The 17,123-nt window shown below is 55.0% G+C and overlaps 1 protein-coding gene across 6 annotated transcripts in view; it reads right to left on the bottom strand.

The window, feature by feature from the left end:
• The window catches only part of HECTD4 (HECT domain E3 ubiquitin protein ligase 4), a 183,852-nt gene that overhangs the window by 12,544 nt on the left and 154,185 nt on the right, over nt 1-17,123 (bottom strand). For 5 of the 6 annotated variants that reach the window (XM_029921457.1, XM_029921460.1, XM_029921459.1 and 2 more), the window contains 11 exons: nt 14,925-15,106; nt 13,590-13,795; nt 13,160-13,290; nt 12,649-12,854; nt 10,991-11,170; nt 7,272-8,578; nt 6,161-6,368; nt 3,959-4,182; nt 3,717-3,868; nt 2,298-2,404; nt 1,766-1,889 (listed from right to left, as the gene is read on the bottom strand). In XM_029921457.1, coding sequence (XP_029777317.1) covers nt 1,766-1,889; nt 2,298-2,404; nt 3,717-3,868; nt 3,959-4,182; nt 6,161-6,368; nt 7,272-8,578; nt 10,991-11,170; nt 12,649-12,854; nt 13,160-13,290; nt 13,590-13,795; nt 14,925-15,106 — 3,027 coding nt within the window. The remainder of the gene's footprint in view (nt 1-1,765; nt 1,890-2,297; nt 2,405-3,716; nt 3,869-3,958; nt 4,183-6,160; nt 6,369-7,271; nt 8,579-10,990; nt 11,171-12,648; nt 12,855-13,159; nt 13,291-13,589; nt 13,796-14,924; nt 15,107-17,123) is intronic. The other variant, XM_029921458.1, reaches the window with a different exon arrangement.

Here is a 17,123-nt window from a genome sequence, read left to right as displayed (position 1 = left end):
GGGTGCGGGCCTCGCTGAAACGGCCCCCAAGGCCAGCGCCCCGGCCCGGGGTTGGCGCGTGGAGCTATGCCAGCAGGCAAAGGTGTGTTTGGGAGGGCATCGCTTTAACTGTGGCAACATCCCACACGACTCGAATGCCCACTAGGGGCCGGGGAGCCCAGCGCGCAGTAACGCCCAATGACCGAAGAACGAAAAAGGCAGACATCAGATCTGATCCCACTTCCGCAACGCTGAAAAAAATCTACCCCCAGAAAATGTTGGGAGACACGTCTCCTGAAGGCCCCTGGGCACCGAATCACAGGCTGTCTCCTCTGTGCCTGCATACACCGCCTGGGCTTTTTCTTACCTGCGCACGGCCTTAGCCTACAAACGGTAAGCTGTTCGGCCGGCAGTGGCAGGCCGGCTGGGGGCGGATGGGCGCCTGTAGCTCCAGAGCCCAAGGCACCTCAACTGGGCCGCGTGCCACACGGCGTGCGTCCTGCCCGGAGGGCCTACCTCGGGGCGGTGGCAGAGCCTCTCAGGTCAGGCCGCCTCCGTCCTACCCAGGCGTGACTGGAGAGTGAGCTTTCTCTGCGGGCACCCCCTCACAGCCCCTCCAGGCTGGCTGCTCTTGGGCCTGGCGTGGCCCTGTGACTCGCGTGAACAAGCTCTCTAGCCGTGACTCACCAGTCACCTGGGAATCCGTCTGTAGTCCCGTCTGCACCCTTCCCACTTCGAATGCACTTTCTAGTCCCAAACAGGTGATTCTACTTTTCAAAAGCCCCAGAGTCCTCTCTTTTACTGGCTTACAAGTCAGGAAACCTGTTCCGCCACTGTGATGCAGGCTGGCCCGGGACGGACCCGGAGCCTTCCGTGAAGGTGCGACATGACGGGGCCAGGCAGCTGACGGCTTCTGAACCCTGGAAATGGCTTTTGAAAAGAGCATGCCGGTCTTTTCCCGACGCTGAGCACACCTTGCTGGGTGCGCCAGGGTGAGCGGCAGGGAGGTGCCTTCCGGTGTGCACACCCCGCGCCTGCTCGCCACTCCCTGACAGCTAGAGAGGGGAAACCATCCTGGAGCGGCCCTGGGGACCCGGCGGGCAGACACCCTGCTGCGCTCCAGCCTGGGAGGGAGGGAGAGTGGACAATGGAGACCCAGAGACAAAGCGGGACCCTGAGGAACAAAGGATCTTTGGAAAGAGAAATCATCCCTGTGAGGGACTGAAGTGTGTCTCCCTCCAATTACTAATTAAGTTAAAGGAGGTCCTATGGGCAGAGCCCAGACCAGATGACCAGTGTCCTCATCAGAAGCAGAGAGGCAGCGGGACGCACCCACACACGGGCAGGCCCGTGTGAGCACAGTGAGAAGGCGACCGTCCGTCAGTAGGACAAGGACAGAAGTCAGGACCCTTGACCCTTGACCTCCAGAACTGTGAGAAAATGAATTTATTGTTTACAGCAGAGTCTGTTTCTAAACGGGTTCTAACACCCACTTTAATAATTATGAAAAACTTGAAAATAACTCAGTAGGCATTAAGAAAGGTAGACAGAATGGTTCCCTGGAAGGATCTTCTTGGGAATATATCTCGTTGGTGAAAACAAATTTTTTTTGAGAGAGAGAGCTAGCACAAGGGGGGGTGCAGGGGGGCTGGATCAATCCCATGACCCTGGGATCATGACCTGGACCGAAGTCTGGAGCTGGACACTCAGTGGACTGAGCCATCCAGGTGCTCCTGAAGACGGTTTTCATACAAGGTACCAACGGGGTTGAGGGACAACCACTTACCTCTCAAAGTGAAGGTCAAAACCACAGGATAAAATCGCCCTCCAGACGCTACGGATGTCTTGCTTGGCTCGGTCAACGACAAACTTGTGAAATCCTTCCAAGGTCAGATACTTCTCCTCAGGGACTGGTGGAGAAGCGTTCGGACGGTCAGGAGCTGGGCAGGAGCCCCCACAGCGCCCTGCCTCCCGGCCCTCCAGGGTCTGTCACGGCACCACCCGAGGTCAGCGAGCCACGGCTCGCCTCTTCTCCAGCTCCGCTTGGGCCTTTGCGAAGCCCAACTTCTGATGCCCAGGTAAGTGCCTTCTGGAAGTCAATTTCTAAGCAGATCTCCAGATCTTTACTTTTAATCCATCATCTACAATCCCCCTTGGGCGCATGGGATTTTGGGAGCTGCTATTCTGACCTCCATAACTCCACAAAGATGGCGTTGAGGCCCTGCCTAACCTAACCCTCCCGCGGGAGCTCGGCCAGGCAGACAGTGGGCTGCTGGTCCCCGGGGCCTGCCGGTCTCCAGGCCCCGCTACTCACTCACCTTCTTGTTTCTTGGTGGGGGACTTCTCTGGGTCCTTCTCATCTGGCTTGCTCTTTTCCGGGGACTTCGGCTTCACAGTTGGCTTCTTCTCACTTAAGGCAGTCCTGCTGGAGACCAAAGCATCGCAGTCAGAATTCCTGTCCCCACACCTCGTCCTCACAGAGGACACGGAGAGCCTCCCACACGCATTAGTTCAGACTCCCCCCAATATGGCCTACGGGTAGGCTCCCACAGGGCCGGGCTCAAGCCCACCTCTGTTCTCTCCAAGAAGTTTACTGAGCAAATTACAACAAACTGATGCTTTAACTACGAAAAACCTTAAAGAGATGCTTTCTGAACGTTCCTTCTACATGCTTTAGAGCTGCGCAAAGTAGTAGTCACAAGCAAGAGGTAGCTAAACTTTCAATTAAAACAAAATTCCAAACTCAATTCTTTGATCCCACTGGCCACGTTTCAAGGACTCAGTAGCCACACGTGGCTACTGTATTCAACGGCATGGACAGGGAAACAGCATAGATTTCTAGTACAGAAAATTCTGTTGTACTGTTCTGATTTGTAAACACCATTTATATATAATTAATTAATGAAAAGACACTTAATTTTTTCATCCTTTACACAATCCCTCTAGAGACTCCTGGCCAGGTAACACTTTGCTATCAAAGGTTCAATTTTGAGTTCCTGAGAGTCATTTGCCTAAGTCTACAGAAAAATTTGTGAGGCATATATGCACATCCACATCCGAAATACTATGAAGCTATGGGGAAAAAAAGGCCTGGAGTAATTTTTGCGTTGCTGTGGGGTCATTTCCAAGATTAGCAGTAAGCAGAAAGAGCAAGGGACAGATGTGCACGGTCTGGGGACATCGGGGGCAGGCCCACGTGCTTGTGTGCACACGGGAGAGTTCTGGAAGGCTCCGGAAGTAAGACTGGTGGTCTCACGGAGGAGGGGCAGGGAGGCTTAAGGACAGAGCGGAAGAGGTGTGGCTTTCTACTGCATGTGCTGTTGAACTTTGTACTGTTTTAAACTTTAAGAAAATAAGACCTATGCACCAATGAAAGGTTATGCACTTGACTGTTAAAACTGAGTTGTTCTATATGAGGGAATTACATTTTTTCAGTATGCATTTTACAGTTTTTCTGTAATATCTGCATTCTTTGTGAGGTTAGAAGTCAGGTGTTTTTTTTTTTTTTTTTTAAATCACTTCTGCACATTATGGATGTCATATGACTTCCAACTGGTCTGCTTTCCAGCCTGCGGGGTCCAGATCTTATTACACTTATGGGTGAAATGAAACAGTCTTCGAGTTGATGGAGCCAGGGACCAGGACGGTGCAGCAGCAAAGGAGAAAGTGAGGGGTCTGCTCCCCAGAGGTGCAGAGAGCCGTCAAGGAGGCGGCCCGTGGGCCCCTCGGACGCGCACCTGACACTGTTGAGCACGGCCTTGTCCTTGGCAGGCGGCTTGGTGATGGGCCGCTTGGTGCTCACCACCTTCACGGGGTGCTGCTCCTTCCCGCCCTTGCTGTACTTGCTCTTGTCAAACTTGGGCTTCGGCACGCCGTATTTCCTCAGGATCTGGGGAGCACCAAAGGGAGGGAGGGGTCCTCAGGCTCACCCCAAGGCACACCTGAGGCCCGGCACGGCGGGGCGGGCCTGGGCAGCTACCTGCGTGAGCTGGTCCTCCAGCACCTTCTTCGGAGGCCGGACATTGGTGAAGAAGAGGTGCAGGAGGTTTCCTGGGGTCTGGGAGTTGATCTGCTCTTTGCTGAGATAAATGTCCGACACTTTGATGGGCTTTGCCGGCGTGAGGCTCAGCATCTGTTCCGAATGGGCACAGCTCTTAAATATCTCCGTCAGCACCTCCCTGGCACCGGGCACCAGCTTCTCACCTGGTACAGAATGGGGGGAGGACAAAACGAGTCTGCCATGAACATGCTGGGCAGGATGCGCCCTGCAGCATTTTCTCAAAAACCACTCATTTTGGAACTCGGCTAACAGCCGGTCAGTGGCAGCAAGGAGCGAGCCACCAAAACCTGGCCTCCCTTCCCGGGCACACAGCCGGCGGGCTCCTGGGACGCGGGGCGGGAGCCCTCCTGGGCCAGCCTGCCCTCTTCTGTGCTTGTCACCCCCACCCCCCCAGGCTGCACAGAGACGACAGCCCCCTGGGACTCGGACCTCAGCACTCACCCTGGATCCTTCCGTGTGCAAGAAACACACTTCCACCGGGTTTGAGCCACTGTCCTCTTAGGGCTACTTGCCACAGCAGTTTAATCTACTTTAACTTCAACGCGTGTGTGACGGGCAGTCCCAAAGGAACAGGAGGACACAGAGTCCGCAAGTACTTTTAGTGCAAAGCGCACAATGTCAAGCACAGCTCACGTGACTAGTGCGCTTCAAAACTGGTACAGTGAGCAAGTGCGCAAGGAAAGTTCTCTTAAATATGAGAAAATTGTCTGAGCGCAAGAAAAAAGTTGGACACTTCACCGCCTGAGCCACCTGGGCTCCCCCCAAAATAAACTTTAAAAAAATTATTAAAATTTTACTACTTTGTTCATTGTGGATATTTTGCATTAACCTTGACTTCTGTAAATGTAGAATTAAAGTATTATTTATCTAGATTACAGAGACTTTTGGAGCCCATTAAATTTTGTGCCCAAGGCCTCACTTACTCACCCTGCCCCGACCCTGAGGGAACATTTCAAAATGTTATAATTGGGGATAAAAATGTGAAGCGCCAGCAAAGGCCAGATTCGGTGTGACATTTTGTGCTTGTAGAACGTAAAACAATTCTACAATACTACTAAGAAATTTCACATGATATTCAGGATTTAGAAGAAAGGACATGGATTAAAAATGTTGAGCAAGACCAGAGCGAGATGAAAATGACCACACAGAAGACTGCTCGCACAAAGACAAGCACAGCCGCTGTTTCTAGGCGGGGCGCGGGGCGGGCCGGGGGCTTCCGGCAGGAGGCTGCGGCTGGGTTCTGCTCAGCGGGGCTTGGGGCCCCGTCCTGGACGAACACTCCGTATGACACAGGAGAAGTGGGGAAGCCACGCAGGGTCCGGCCCAGAGTCGTCAGAATGACAGAGTGGGACTTGGGGAGGAGGAGCTGGAGCTGCTTCTGCCCCAGGAACTAGAGTAGAGGCGGGGGATTTACTGTCCCCAAGCGTGCGGGCCAGATGGTCACCGGCACTGGGCTTGGTGTGTTCCGGCTCCACAGCACGGAACAAAATGAGTACACCCGAACTTGAACAGAGGGGCGCCTGGCTACATAAAAAGCAAAATGGGGTTTGAATGCAAGTCCACCTTTGAGCCCGAAGCGGGTCGTGGCACATTCTCCTGGTGGGAATGCAGCGGGCTGGAGGCAGGGGCCCTCAGAGCGCTGACAGCTCCCGTGAGCCAAGCAAAGAACCTCTTGTCCCGTCTCTACAACACCACGGCATCATTTCTCAAATCGCCAACCCCTAGCGGTGGCCCCCAAAGTTCCTTTCTCAGGTAATTTGTCAAAAATAAGGGATATTGAGGGGCTCTTGGGTGACTCAGTCGGTTGAGCATCGGACGTCAGCAAAGGTCATGATCTCACGGCTCGAGGGTTCGGGCCCCGTGTTGGGCTCTGTGCTGACAGCTCGGAGCCTGGAGCCTGCTTCGGATTCTGTGTCTCCCTCTCTATCTGTTCCTCCCTGGCTCATGTTCTCTCTCTTTCAAAAACAAATAAATACTAGGAAAAAAAAATTGGGGATACTGGAAAAAATAGGAGATATTGGGTACAATGAAGGGAAAAGACTTTTTTGCTCACTTTTTTCTGTAAATTTAAAAGTGCTCAAAAAACCCAGTCTATTGATTTTTTAAAAATCCATAGCCCACCTTTAATCGATTTATCATTGAAATAATCTTCCAGCCCCGGGCTCCCTTGAGTGTCAAACAGACTCTGATTTACTACAGATACAGTGAGAATCTCCTCCGTTGACATCTCCATCAATTCGTCTTCACCGTCCAAACTTGACAAACCAATCAAGTCATTGTTGTTAAATAAACTTGCTCGAATTTTCTCAATTTTGGCTCGGGATCTTATCTGTGCGAACAAAGAAAAGGGTCAGGATTGGAGAAGAGGAGCGAATGACCCTGTCTTCCCCCCCCCGCTTCCCTGAACCCCTGTCCTCGTGTTCAGGGCGTGGGTGCTGTCTGACCCGCGAGCTGGCCTTCTCCTGCTGAAGTCTCGGCCACGCGCCAACAGCACTAAGAAATCTCTGTCGCTAAACCCTGGCCAGGTGTGTGGCTTTACTCTCATGCCCAGGGAGCCAAAGTCCACGCTCAGCTCGGAAAGGCCCCCAGGAAGAGGGTGCACAGACTAAGAGAAGTTGATTCCAGGGAAGAAACCAACCACCAGGGTCTCGAGATGAGGCGCGTTCCCTTCTAAGGGCCCCCCTGTCCACATCCGGCGAGGGGAGGGCAGTTTCACCCTGAGCCAAGTCCCCTCACACAAGGGTGCAGGATTCCTGAACAAGGAGGCCCAGGAAGCAGATGGGATCCTGAAGCGTCAATGTGACCCGGAAACTCAATCTCTTGAGCAGCCTGACAAGTCTGTTCTCACACTGATCCACCGCTAACATTTAAAACTCAAGGCCACTCAAATCTATACAGGTGGGCCGAGCTGGGATGCACTTGATAAAGCCCACCCACCAGGAAAGGCCGGCCCCTCTAACCCCTCCGCCTCCTCCCCCAACTCTCAGCAACGAACTGCAGGACTTCACGGTCACGAACTCGGCCTTGACAGCACTCTTAGAGAGACGTGGCCACAAACACAGGCCATTGACACAGCGAGGCACTGTGGTTTCCTAGAGCTGCTTCAGGGAGCTCAGTGCCCCAGGGGCACCTAGCAGTTAGCCCCTGGGAAATAATACTGGAACATTCCAAGAGGCTTGGGGGACTCAAGCCGCTCCTGATTTCAGCGGCTGCCACCGTGCGAGCGCGTTACCTCCACGACGGCGAAGCCTCTGATGGGGCGTGCTGCGAGGGGCTGGCTGTCCAGCGGCGTGACCGGGTACGCGGGGCCCATGTCCGACACAGAGGCCGTCTCTGCGTTGTCCAGCGGCTCCCCGAGGCTCCCCAGGCTGCCCAGGCTGCCAGTGCTGCACAGGGAAATATCTAGACTCTCCTGGCTGGACACCACATGGGGCTCCAACAAGCCAGGAGGGAGGGGCGGCTCGAGGCCCGGAGGCAGCGGGTCCACAGAGAGGTCGCTGAGCGTCTGCGAGATGCCCTGGGAGCTGCAGATGGAGGCCTGACTGGCGGAGGCGGACGCGCTCATGCTCACGGCGGGGGTCAGGCTGCTGGACGTGCTGACCTCCAGGCTGTCCGTGCCGGGGAAGCCGAGGGTCTTCTCCGGCTCGGCTTTCCCGTCGCCGCCCTCGGCCTTGTCCTTCGGCTTCCTGGGGTCCTCGTCCTGCAGGGGGATGTAGATCTCGTCCTTGAAGACGCCGCCGTGGGCGTTGCAGGCCTTGCGGATGGCACCCCTGACGACGCCCTCGTCCAGGTGGGTGGGGATCCCAGAGATGACCAGCAGGCGGCTGTGGGCGGTGGGGCCTACCAGCGCCTGGCACGCGTCGGCGATGGCATCGCTCGTCACGCCCAGCCCCTGCGGGTCCTTCCGGGTGAGGTGCCGCAGAATGATGAGCAGGGTGAGGGCTCGGTGGAACCACAGCATGTCCTCGGGCTTGCTGCCCCCGATGCTGAGCATGGCGGGGTCGGACTCCACTGAGCGCGAGGACTGGCGCTTCCCGGAGGAGGAGGCCTTTTCCCGCTTCATCTTGACTTTTTTCCTCTTAGACAGGAGACTGGGGCTCTGCGGGGTCTGTCCCGGGGAGGAGGACGAGGAAGACGAGGAGTCGCTGAGGTTCGGGGCGGTCGTTGAGGGCACCCCACTGGCCGTGACGCTCATGTTAGTGGGCAGGGTCACCTCGGCCACCGCCAAGCACCCTTCCATGAGCGCGTGGAAGTAGGTGGAGAACCTGCCATGGTCCGCGGCCGCTGCCGCCCCGGAGCCCCCGCAGGCGCCGCCGGACGCCCAGCTCTGGGTCTCCTCGTCGTACAGCTTGTGCAGCTCCGACTGCAGGGCCATCAGCATGGCCAGACAGGGGTTCAGCTGCAGGGCGATGGAGGACGACAGGCCGGCAGGGTGCTTCCGCTGCTCCAGGCCGTGCACCGTGCGCAGCAGCTCCGCCAGCAGGTGGAAGACCAGCTCCTTCACGCAGGCCGCCATGTCCGTGGTCCACAGGAAGTTTCCTGAGGCAAACACAACACAGCAAGAGCAGCGGTCACCTGTGCAGCCCTGGCCCCCCACCGGGCACCGTTCCCGGCACAGGACGCACTCGGCCCTCACTGCAACCTTGCGCGAGGCACCTGCGTCCTTCATCCCCATCTCACAGATGAAGAAGCTGAGGCTCAACGAGCGGGAGCCCGGCTGGCTGGCCCCGGAGCCTAGGGCCTTAACCCCCGGGCCACACAACTGCGCAGAGCCGGCTTTGAGGGCCCACACCCCCAAAATCGCTTTCTTTCTCCTAAGGTTATCAAGCGAGTTAGTGACAGGTGACGAGAACAGTATTTCCCAAACCATGAGATGCTTGCTCTTGGGGGCATCCAATCCAATTTTATCAGCTAGCCCATAATCCACACCGACAAGGTATCCTTTCTAACTCCTCTGCCAGCCCTGATTTTGTCAACATGAAAGCCTGGCTGCAGAGCTGGTCGATGGGTCCTTGGCAGAGAGTGGGCCGCAGACCCGGAGCCACTGACAGGCAGCAACAGTCAGAATTTCCTACTGGTCACTATTTTTATCTGTAACCTTCTGGTCATGGCAAGAGAGACTAATTCTCCACTTTAAGTAGCAACTTAAAGTTAAAAAAAAAAAAAAAAAGAGAGAGAAAAGCAAAGAGCTGATTGCCAGAAAATCAACACTGATGATTCACAGACATGGCGGAAATCACATAAAGAAGGCACAAGAAGGACTGAAGTTCAAGAAATTCGGTCTAGAACAAGATGGGTCACAGGTTTATACCACGATCCCTCCGTGCTAGGTCAGCTGACTTACCAAGAATCTCCAGTCAGGCCCAGAGCCTACGAGGGAGGGGACTAAACTGCCTGACCTCTTAGGGGTGAGGCTGTTCTGTAACTATTTTAAGTTTATTTATGTATTTTTGAGAGAGAGCGCACACAAGCTGGGGAGAGGCAGAGAGAGAAGGAGAGAGAGAATCTCACAGCACAGAGCCCAGTGTGGGGCTTGAACCCATGAATTGTGAGATTATGACCTGAGCCAAAATCAGGAGCCAGACGCTTAACCCACTGAGCTGCCCGGGCACCCATCTCGTAACTTCAGTTGGAAATGAACTCAGGCTGTCAATGCCAGGTGGGTGCTCACGGAGCCGTTCACAGAGAACAAGGGTCCATGGCGCCTGGGGCCGCACCCTCAGGTGCTCGTGCGACACCCTCCGCTGTCCTTCCTCTGCGGTTTGCCATTTATATAAGAGGACGGCATTGGAGAGAATGCTCCACCAAGCCTGCACACGGGGGCCGGTGAGTGGAGACGGCCACAGACCTCCGCTCTCCCGTTGGTTCCCCACTCACCTTCCCTGATCTCTTACCCGGGGCATTTTAAAGAATTTGATTTCAATGTCAACATCTAAAAACTGGAAAATTCACATCAGTGTCTACATTACCGGCTCTTTTTTGGAATAATGGCCACCTTCCCACGCGGCAGCGAGTGGCAGGGCTCAGTGACTGATGAAGCATGAGGCGCCCAGGCCCACTTTCCTTCTATTTCCCCCATTTACCGTCCTCTGTCTGACCCCTGGAGGCATTTCAGTCTGCAATACCATTTCCCATCCAACATTTTATGATAAAAAAATTCAGGTACATGGGGGGCTGAGCTACTTACACAGTGTTCCCACCACCTAGGTTCTCCCGTTACCGTTTTGCTAAATTTGCTCTTCTGCGCCTACCTCTCTACTCACCCAGAAGCTCATGTCCGCATTTGATTGTTTCAAAGTAAGTTGCAAGCGTCAGTCTGGTTTATCACTAAACGCTTGAGCAGGCATATCATTAATGAAGTTCAATGTTTATTTAGAATCTGAGGTAAAATTACACACAAGGGCACAACCCTAAAGTTTACCAGTCTATGAATTTTGCCAAGATGCAATCCCCCCTTTAAAAAAGTTTTTCCTGTTACTTTTGAGAGAGAGACAGAGCATGAGCAGGGGAGGGGCAGAGAGAGAGGGAGACAGAATCTAAAGCAGGTTCCAGGCTCCGAGCCGTCAGCACAGAGCCCCTGACGTGGGGCTTGAACTCATGGTCTGTGAGATCATGACCTGAGCCAAAGTCAGATACTTAAATGAGCCACCCAGGGGCCCCCAAATGGCACCCCTTTCTGGAACCACGAAGTCATGATGTTGGATTTTCCAACATCAGTCACTTCCATACCACCTTTTACCTCCAAAGTTACAAAAATGGCACATATTTGGGTTTTAAAGTATGGTAAAATTAATCTTATGTTGATGGTTAGTTGCTACCCCTCAAGATGATGAAAACACCCCGTGCGTCACGGGTGTAGAAGGCTATGCTGTCCCCCCTCCCATCCCCTCCTCGTGGCTGTAAGCTGATGGGAGGGCACCAGGCCCAGACCTGGGGGGCGGGAGGCCTTACCCAGCAGCTCCACCACCTGCAGGAGCACAGACGTAGGGATGGCGTCGGGCTCATCGTCGGACCTCCCTTCGCCCTCCTCTGATCTCCAGGACAGCAGCTGCTCGGCGAAGGCCATGGCCAGAGGGAACTCCAGGGGCAGAGAATGCAACACCAGCACGGCTCCAGGCGGTGGAGACACCCCTGGAAGAGAGGCCAAGGAGGAAAGCTCATGACCGGCAGCACTGAAGCCACAATCACCCTAAGAAAAGGACCCCCCAGGTGTGCGTGGAGAAACAGGGCCGGAGAGCCCACCGGCTCTTCCGTTGGGCGGGGAGGGACGTAACTGCCCCACGTTCCACAGTCCGCTGCAGCTGCAGGAGGGGCCAGAGGCCATCCCTCCAATGGGTCCATCTGCTGGTGCGACAATGGGACAAAGGGCAGCGAGGAGACAGGGAAGGAGAGGTATTCCCCCGCTGGTGAGTACCAACCAGCTGAATGCCCCAGCCTGCAAATACGACGTCAGACTTAGAGGTGCTTCACTGGAATGTTCCCAGCTTGGTGAGGAAATAATCAGCCGTCTGGTGTGGCTGCAATCCCGGGAGACCATTAAGCTTATAACTCGGTTACAGAGTGGACCAGCAAGGGGCGCCCCGGACTAGTACCGCCAGGGCCTTGAGCTTTGATTTTCTCTTACTCCCCCAGGTCACTGCTGTGGCCTGAATCTGGCCAGAGATGCCCCAGTGAGAGGAGATCTTCGGACAAGTGAGAAGGAATCATAGTGACTGGCCTCACTTGGGGGTGAATGTTTATATGGTGATCACTGGGGAATGGGAAGATAGCTCTGTTTTTTAAAGTTTAAAAAACAGCTAGTATAGACAAAACACTACAAAAAAATCGGTCCCAATAAGAAGAGATCATAAAGTTGCTTGGCAATAACCAAATTACTAAAGTTGTCTCCTTGGTCTCCTTTTGTTTCATTCCCTGGAGACAAAGGACAGGAGCTGTGGAAAAGCCAAAGCACCCCCCCCCTTTTTTTTGAGAGAGTGTGTGTGAGCGGGGGAGGGAGCAGAAGGAGAGAGAGAATCTTAAACAGGCGCCACTCACAACACTGCGCTTGATGTGAGGCGCGATCCCACGACCCTGGAGTCACGACCTGAGCTGAAATCAACAGTTGGATGTTCAACCAACTGAGCCACCTGGGCACCCCTCAAATTCATTTCATCGTGTCTAGCAAACATGTGTCCACCTTTTCTTGTCAAACGTGCCAAGGAAGTGTGGCGGAAGTCTGTGACCAGGCTGTCCTCTCTGTGTTTCCTCAGACACAGTCAGCTGGCCCCAGGGCACAGGTGCAGCCTCACCTGACCTCCACCCACGCAGGCCTGGCAAAGGATGCTGGTGACACGGCACGAAGCAGGCCTCCCGGCCGGCCACCAGCCTATTTACACTTAGACCGGGCTGGGGAGCCGGTGCTGAGCCCCAGGAAGCCACTCCCACCCGAGAGAAGTCGGTTCTACCGAGAACTTGAGAAAGGGCACTGGGGGCATTGCAGCTAAACCCCAGGCTGTTCTGTTCCCGTCACTCTGAAGAGCACCCACTGGTGGAAAGAAGCTCTTCAAAGAGGAGGAAAGCAGAGTGACCTCAAGCTGTTCTTCTCGCCAAGGGCTACGTCAGGGACCTACCCAGTTTGATGTGGACCTTGTCCGTGGACAGGATCACGGAGGGGTACTGGTTGGCGGTGGGCGGCGGCGTGAGGCCGGTGTTGGCCGGAGACGCGTCCCGTGGGTAACACACGGCCTCGATCAGGTTCAGCTGGCCGTTCCGCTTGACTTTGTGGCCAAGCCCGTAGACAAGCACCCGCGCCCACGGCGCCTTGTACAGGGAGGAGCTGAGGGGGAGGGAGGCGGGGAGAAGAGTCAGCAGAGTCCGGCTCATGCGCCAGGGAGGGGCAGCCGACTCGGCACCAGGAGGCGGCTCATACTGGGCATTCGTAAGTCAGTCCCACATTTTAGAAGGCCGTTCTTTATAAAGACTAATTTTCAAAACACAGAAATATGGGAAGAACTGCAGATTATTTTCAAATATGGTGCGCATTAAACGGTAAAACCAATCTGAGGTCATCTTCCGTCCCCTTCACCAGAACCCACTTTTCTCTTCTCTTCTGTCATGTCTCCTGGAGAAGGGGCAACTTACTCTTTGCGGAATCCAGACTGGCTCTCCTTGCACGACACCACGACAAAAGCCGCCCCGGGGAAGTTAACATCCATATTGACTTTGGACTCTGAGATGGGGAACTCTTCGGAGGGGAACTGCTCCGGGGCGGTCTGTGGAGACATTTAACCAGAAAACGCACAGGCTACACACAGGGGGCCACCCCACCTCCTGACACCCAGGCCAGCAGCGGGGCCGGCACATGCGTGGTCACGGGCTCGGGAGGGCAAGAAAGCCGCCGGGGAGGAAGGCCAGCGCGGACGGGGCCAGGCGGAAAGCCTCGAGGGAAAGGAGGCTGGTTTGGAAGGTGGAGGCGGCTGGGGAAGAGAGAGGGTCACTCTCAGCAGGCCAGTAAGCCTTCCGACAAAGGTGACAACCCCAGTTCGGGGACAGCTGAGTGTCAGACTTGTACCTGCAGGAAAGAGCAGATCTGCTTCGTCAGCTCCAGCAGGCTCTCCTCGCCCTGGTGCAGGGTCCGGGTGATGGCCACCTGGAGCCACTCCCTCACCACGGGGGAGCTGCCCTGGTAGAAGAGGTCGGTGGCCGAGCAGTTCTGGGAGCGCACGCAGTGCTGCAGGGACTGAGCCAGGAGGATGGAGCTGGAGCTGATGGTGCCATCTGGGGCCGGGAAAGAGCGCCTAAGTTCACCAGAACCACAGCAGCCCACGGGGGCGAGCCTGGGTGCCGACCAGCACCCGGTCCAGATAACCGGGCCGGGGGGCTCGGACCCCACGTCTCGGCTGAGACGTTCAAATCCGATCCTGCAGGCTGGCGGGTTGGCGGGGGTGGGGAGCTCTCATCAGTGGTCTACATTTTTGCTTCCTTTTGACCAACAAAGCCGATTCCTAAAATGAAATCTTACACGGAGACCCAAGTCTACTAACACAAGTGGAGCAGCTTCGATGCAGGGGTCCCCACAGCCTGACCGACAGGCGTGCCCTGGCCCGTCCGGGCTGCAGCAAGAAGCCGCTGAAGGAGACGTAGGGCAGTGTTGGGTCACTAGGGCAAAGTTCTTCCACAGACATTTTAAAGCTTTCTGGGTATGTTTGGAGCCTCTGAGCTCTTGGGGTGGGCAGGGGACCCCAGCACATGCACATACGCTGGGCCCCACAGCTGGGAGGTGCTCGCCAGGCCCTGAGTGCCGTCTGCCCTCTCACATCTTGCTCCCACCCCAGGTGTTGGGAGGCCAGGGGGAGCCGGTGGAGGTGGAGGTGCCGGGGAAGCACAGAGGGCTCCTCGGCCTTGGGCTGGGCTAGGCAGATCCATCACTTAGCATTCACCAGGGGACCCAACCCACAGCCTCAGGACTCGCCAAGGGCCCCAAGGTTAGCAGGTGCACACAGCCTGGCCCGTGAAAATGGCCCCACCCGAAGCCACAACAAAGCACTTCGGTCTGCGGTGGTGGAGCTCGGTGCCAGGAGCATTCTCCTTTGCGGGCACTGCCAGGGAGGCCGTCTGTGGCCACAGCCCAGTTTCAGGGTTTCCTAAATGGTACTTAGTTTTCCCTGATCCACAGTTTGTTTGGGAAGCTCAGCGAATGCCTAAGGACTCCACACGTCACGTAGCATACTAGCACATTTGGGTGAGGAAGCGCTGCCGAGGTCACTGGGGCTCTTCAGGGCTGTTTATCTACACTGGTGTGAGGGCACCTGGCACACGGGGCGAGTACCGCACACGGCTGCGCTCCCGCCCGGCTGTCCCCCCCCCGCCCCAGGCTGTCCTGGCGGCAGAGCCAGGGCTCACTCACCTGGGAGGGGGGGAGCCAGGAGCTGATTGGACAGCAGCTGCAGGTGCTCCAGCGTGATGTCCCGGACGGCGGGGATGTGGAAGAGGCGGGTGAACAAGTGTGGCAGCTTCGGGGCGAAGATGTTGAGCAGCGCCATACGGCAGTACAGCCTGGCCAGCGCCGCCTCGCACCGGAGCAGCTCTCTGCGGGGAAGGCAGGGAGAGGCGCTGAGCGCGGGCGCCCGGGCCGGCACGGGCTGGGCCAGGCCTCTCCTCCGGCCCCGCGTTCTGTACGCTGAGTCCGGCACTGGAGTCTTAAGTAAAAAGCCATGTTACAGTATGTTTGGATTTTCTCTACTCAGAAATCCCTATGGGAAAAGCAATGAAAATATAGGTCCGCACGGAAATCTATGTCCATATCAGCATTATTCTTAGTAGCCAGAAAGTGGAAGGAACCCCACTGTCCATCAAGTAAATCCACATAATGGAATAGACAGGAGCAAGGGATGAAGTACATGGATGGACCTTGAAGACATTCTGCCAAGGAAAGAAAGGGCAGACACAAACAGCCACATGTTATGAGATTCCAGTTATAAAGATTGTCCAGAGTCAAGCAAATCCACTGAAAGAGAACCAAGTGGGGCTGGAGGACAGCATGGCGCAGGCCTCCCCGCAGGGTTATGAGAAGCGTCTAAGACCGGTGGCGGTGAGGACCGCCCGCCTCTGTAACTGTGCTAAACACCACTGCCTTGTATACTTTAAATGGGACAGTGGTCCAGCATGTGAATTATAGCTCACTAACGCGGCTCAAAAACCCCCACAGTGAACATGTTTTGTGTGATGAATTTATGAAGTAATGGCCATTCACCTTGAGTAACAGCTCATTAGTGACTAAGCAGGTCTCATTTAGAATTGCATCTCTCGGCAAATAATCTAATACTAAGCACAGGGGAGCTCCCTGGGTTTTCTTAGCTAGTCACCGTTATTAAAAATTCTCCCGGTATTAAGCACTAAACTAAAAAAGCAAGTTAGAAGCAGCCCTTTGTTTTGGGAGGTCTAGGTTTAAGACCCACTTGGCGCAGTCAGGGCTCATTCTGTATTGCCTACTGATCCGAATTAAATTAAAAAAAAATTTTTTTTAACATTTATTTATTTTTGAGAGACAGAGAGAGACAGTGTGATCAGGGGAGGGGCAGAGAGAGAAAGGGAGACACAGAATCAGAAGCAGGCTCTAGGCTCCAACCTGCCAGCACAGAGCCCGACGCAGGGCTTGAACCTACGAACTGTGAGATCATGACCTGAGCCGAAGTCAAGACGCTCAACCGACTGAGCCCCCCAGGCGGCCCGATCTGAATTAAATTTAACGCTGGTCCGTCCTAACTCAGATTTGGGCCCAATGGCAATTAGCGGAACCACGCAACACCTGAAAATTTGCACAGCTCTGAAGACCAAGCAGCCGAGAGGCGGCATTTGGGGGTTTCTTTCTCATCCCCACCAGTCTGGAATAATCTGTGCCAGAATTTAAAACAGACCACGTCTACCTAATTGCTTCCTCCCTCCTTGCAAGGGGGGTGCACACTCACACGGCTCGGAAGGGTCAGGGCAGCAAAACGGGCGGTCTGGATACGCAAGCTGAAAGCCCTTACTGACTCCCCAACAGCTTTCTCCTCAGATTCCAGAGGCTGCGGTGGGAATGAGATTACTCCGGGTCCAGCCCAGCAGCCCCTGCTTTGACCTTGCAGACGGTTAATGCCTTTGAAGCCACTGCTGAGCCGTCTACCACTCTTTTTCCAAGTTCTCTCTCAAACCCACACGAGCACTTCAGACACAGCCCACCTCTGATGACAATCCAAACTGGGCCCAGAAAGCCAGTCACTTTATTATTATTTTTTTAACATTTATTTATTTTTGAGATAGAGACACAGACAGACAGACAGAGCAGGAGGAGGGGAGGGGCAGAGAGGGAGGGAGACACAGAATCTGAAGCAGGTTCCCAGCTGGGCTGTCAGCACAGAGCCTGACGAGGGACTCGAACCCATGAACTGTGAGATCATGACCCGAGCCGAAGTCGGAAACTTAACTGACTGTGCCACCCAGGGGCTCCCTTCAGTCACTTTATTGATCAAATAAACCCATACAGAATGTAAACTGGTGCAGCCGCTCTGGAAAACAGTGTGGAGGTTCCTCAAAAAACTATCCATAGAACTCCCCTATGACCCAG

Source organism: Suricata suricatta, chromosome 14 (assembly GCF_006229205.1).
Source record: "Suricata suricatta isolate VVHF042 chromosome 14, meerkat_22Aug2017_6uvM2_HiC, whole genome shotgun sequence".
In the NCBI taxonomy this organism is placed as follows: domain Eukaryota; kingdom Metazoa; phylum Chordata; class Mammalia; order Carnivora; family Herpestidae; genus Suricata; species Suricata suricatta.
Note: the sequence above shows the minus strand (reverse complement) of the source record. Positions and strands in the feature narration are given on the sequence as shown.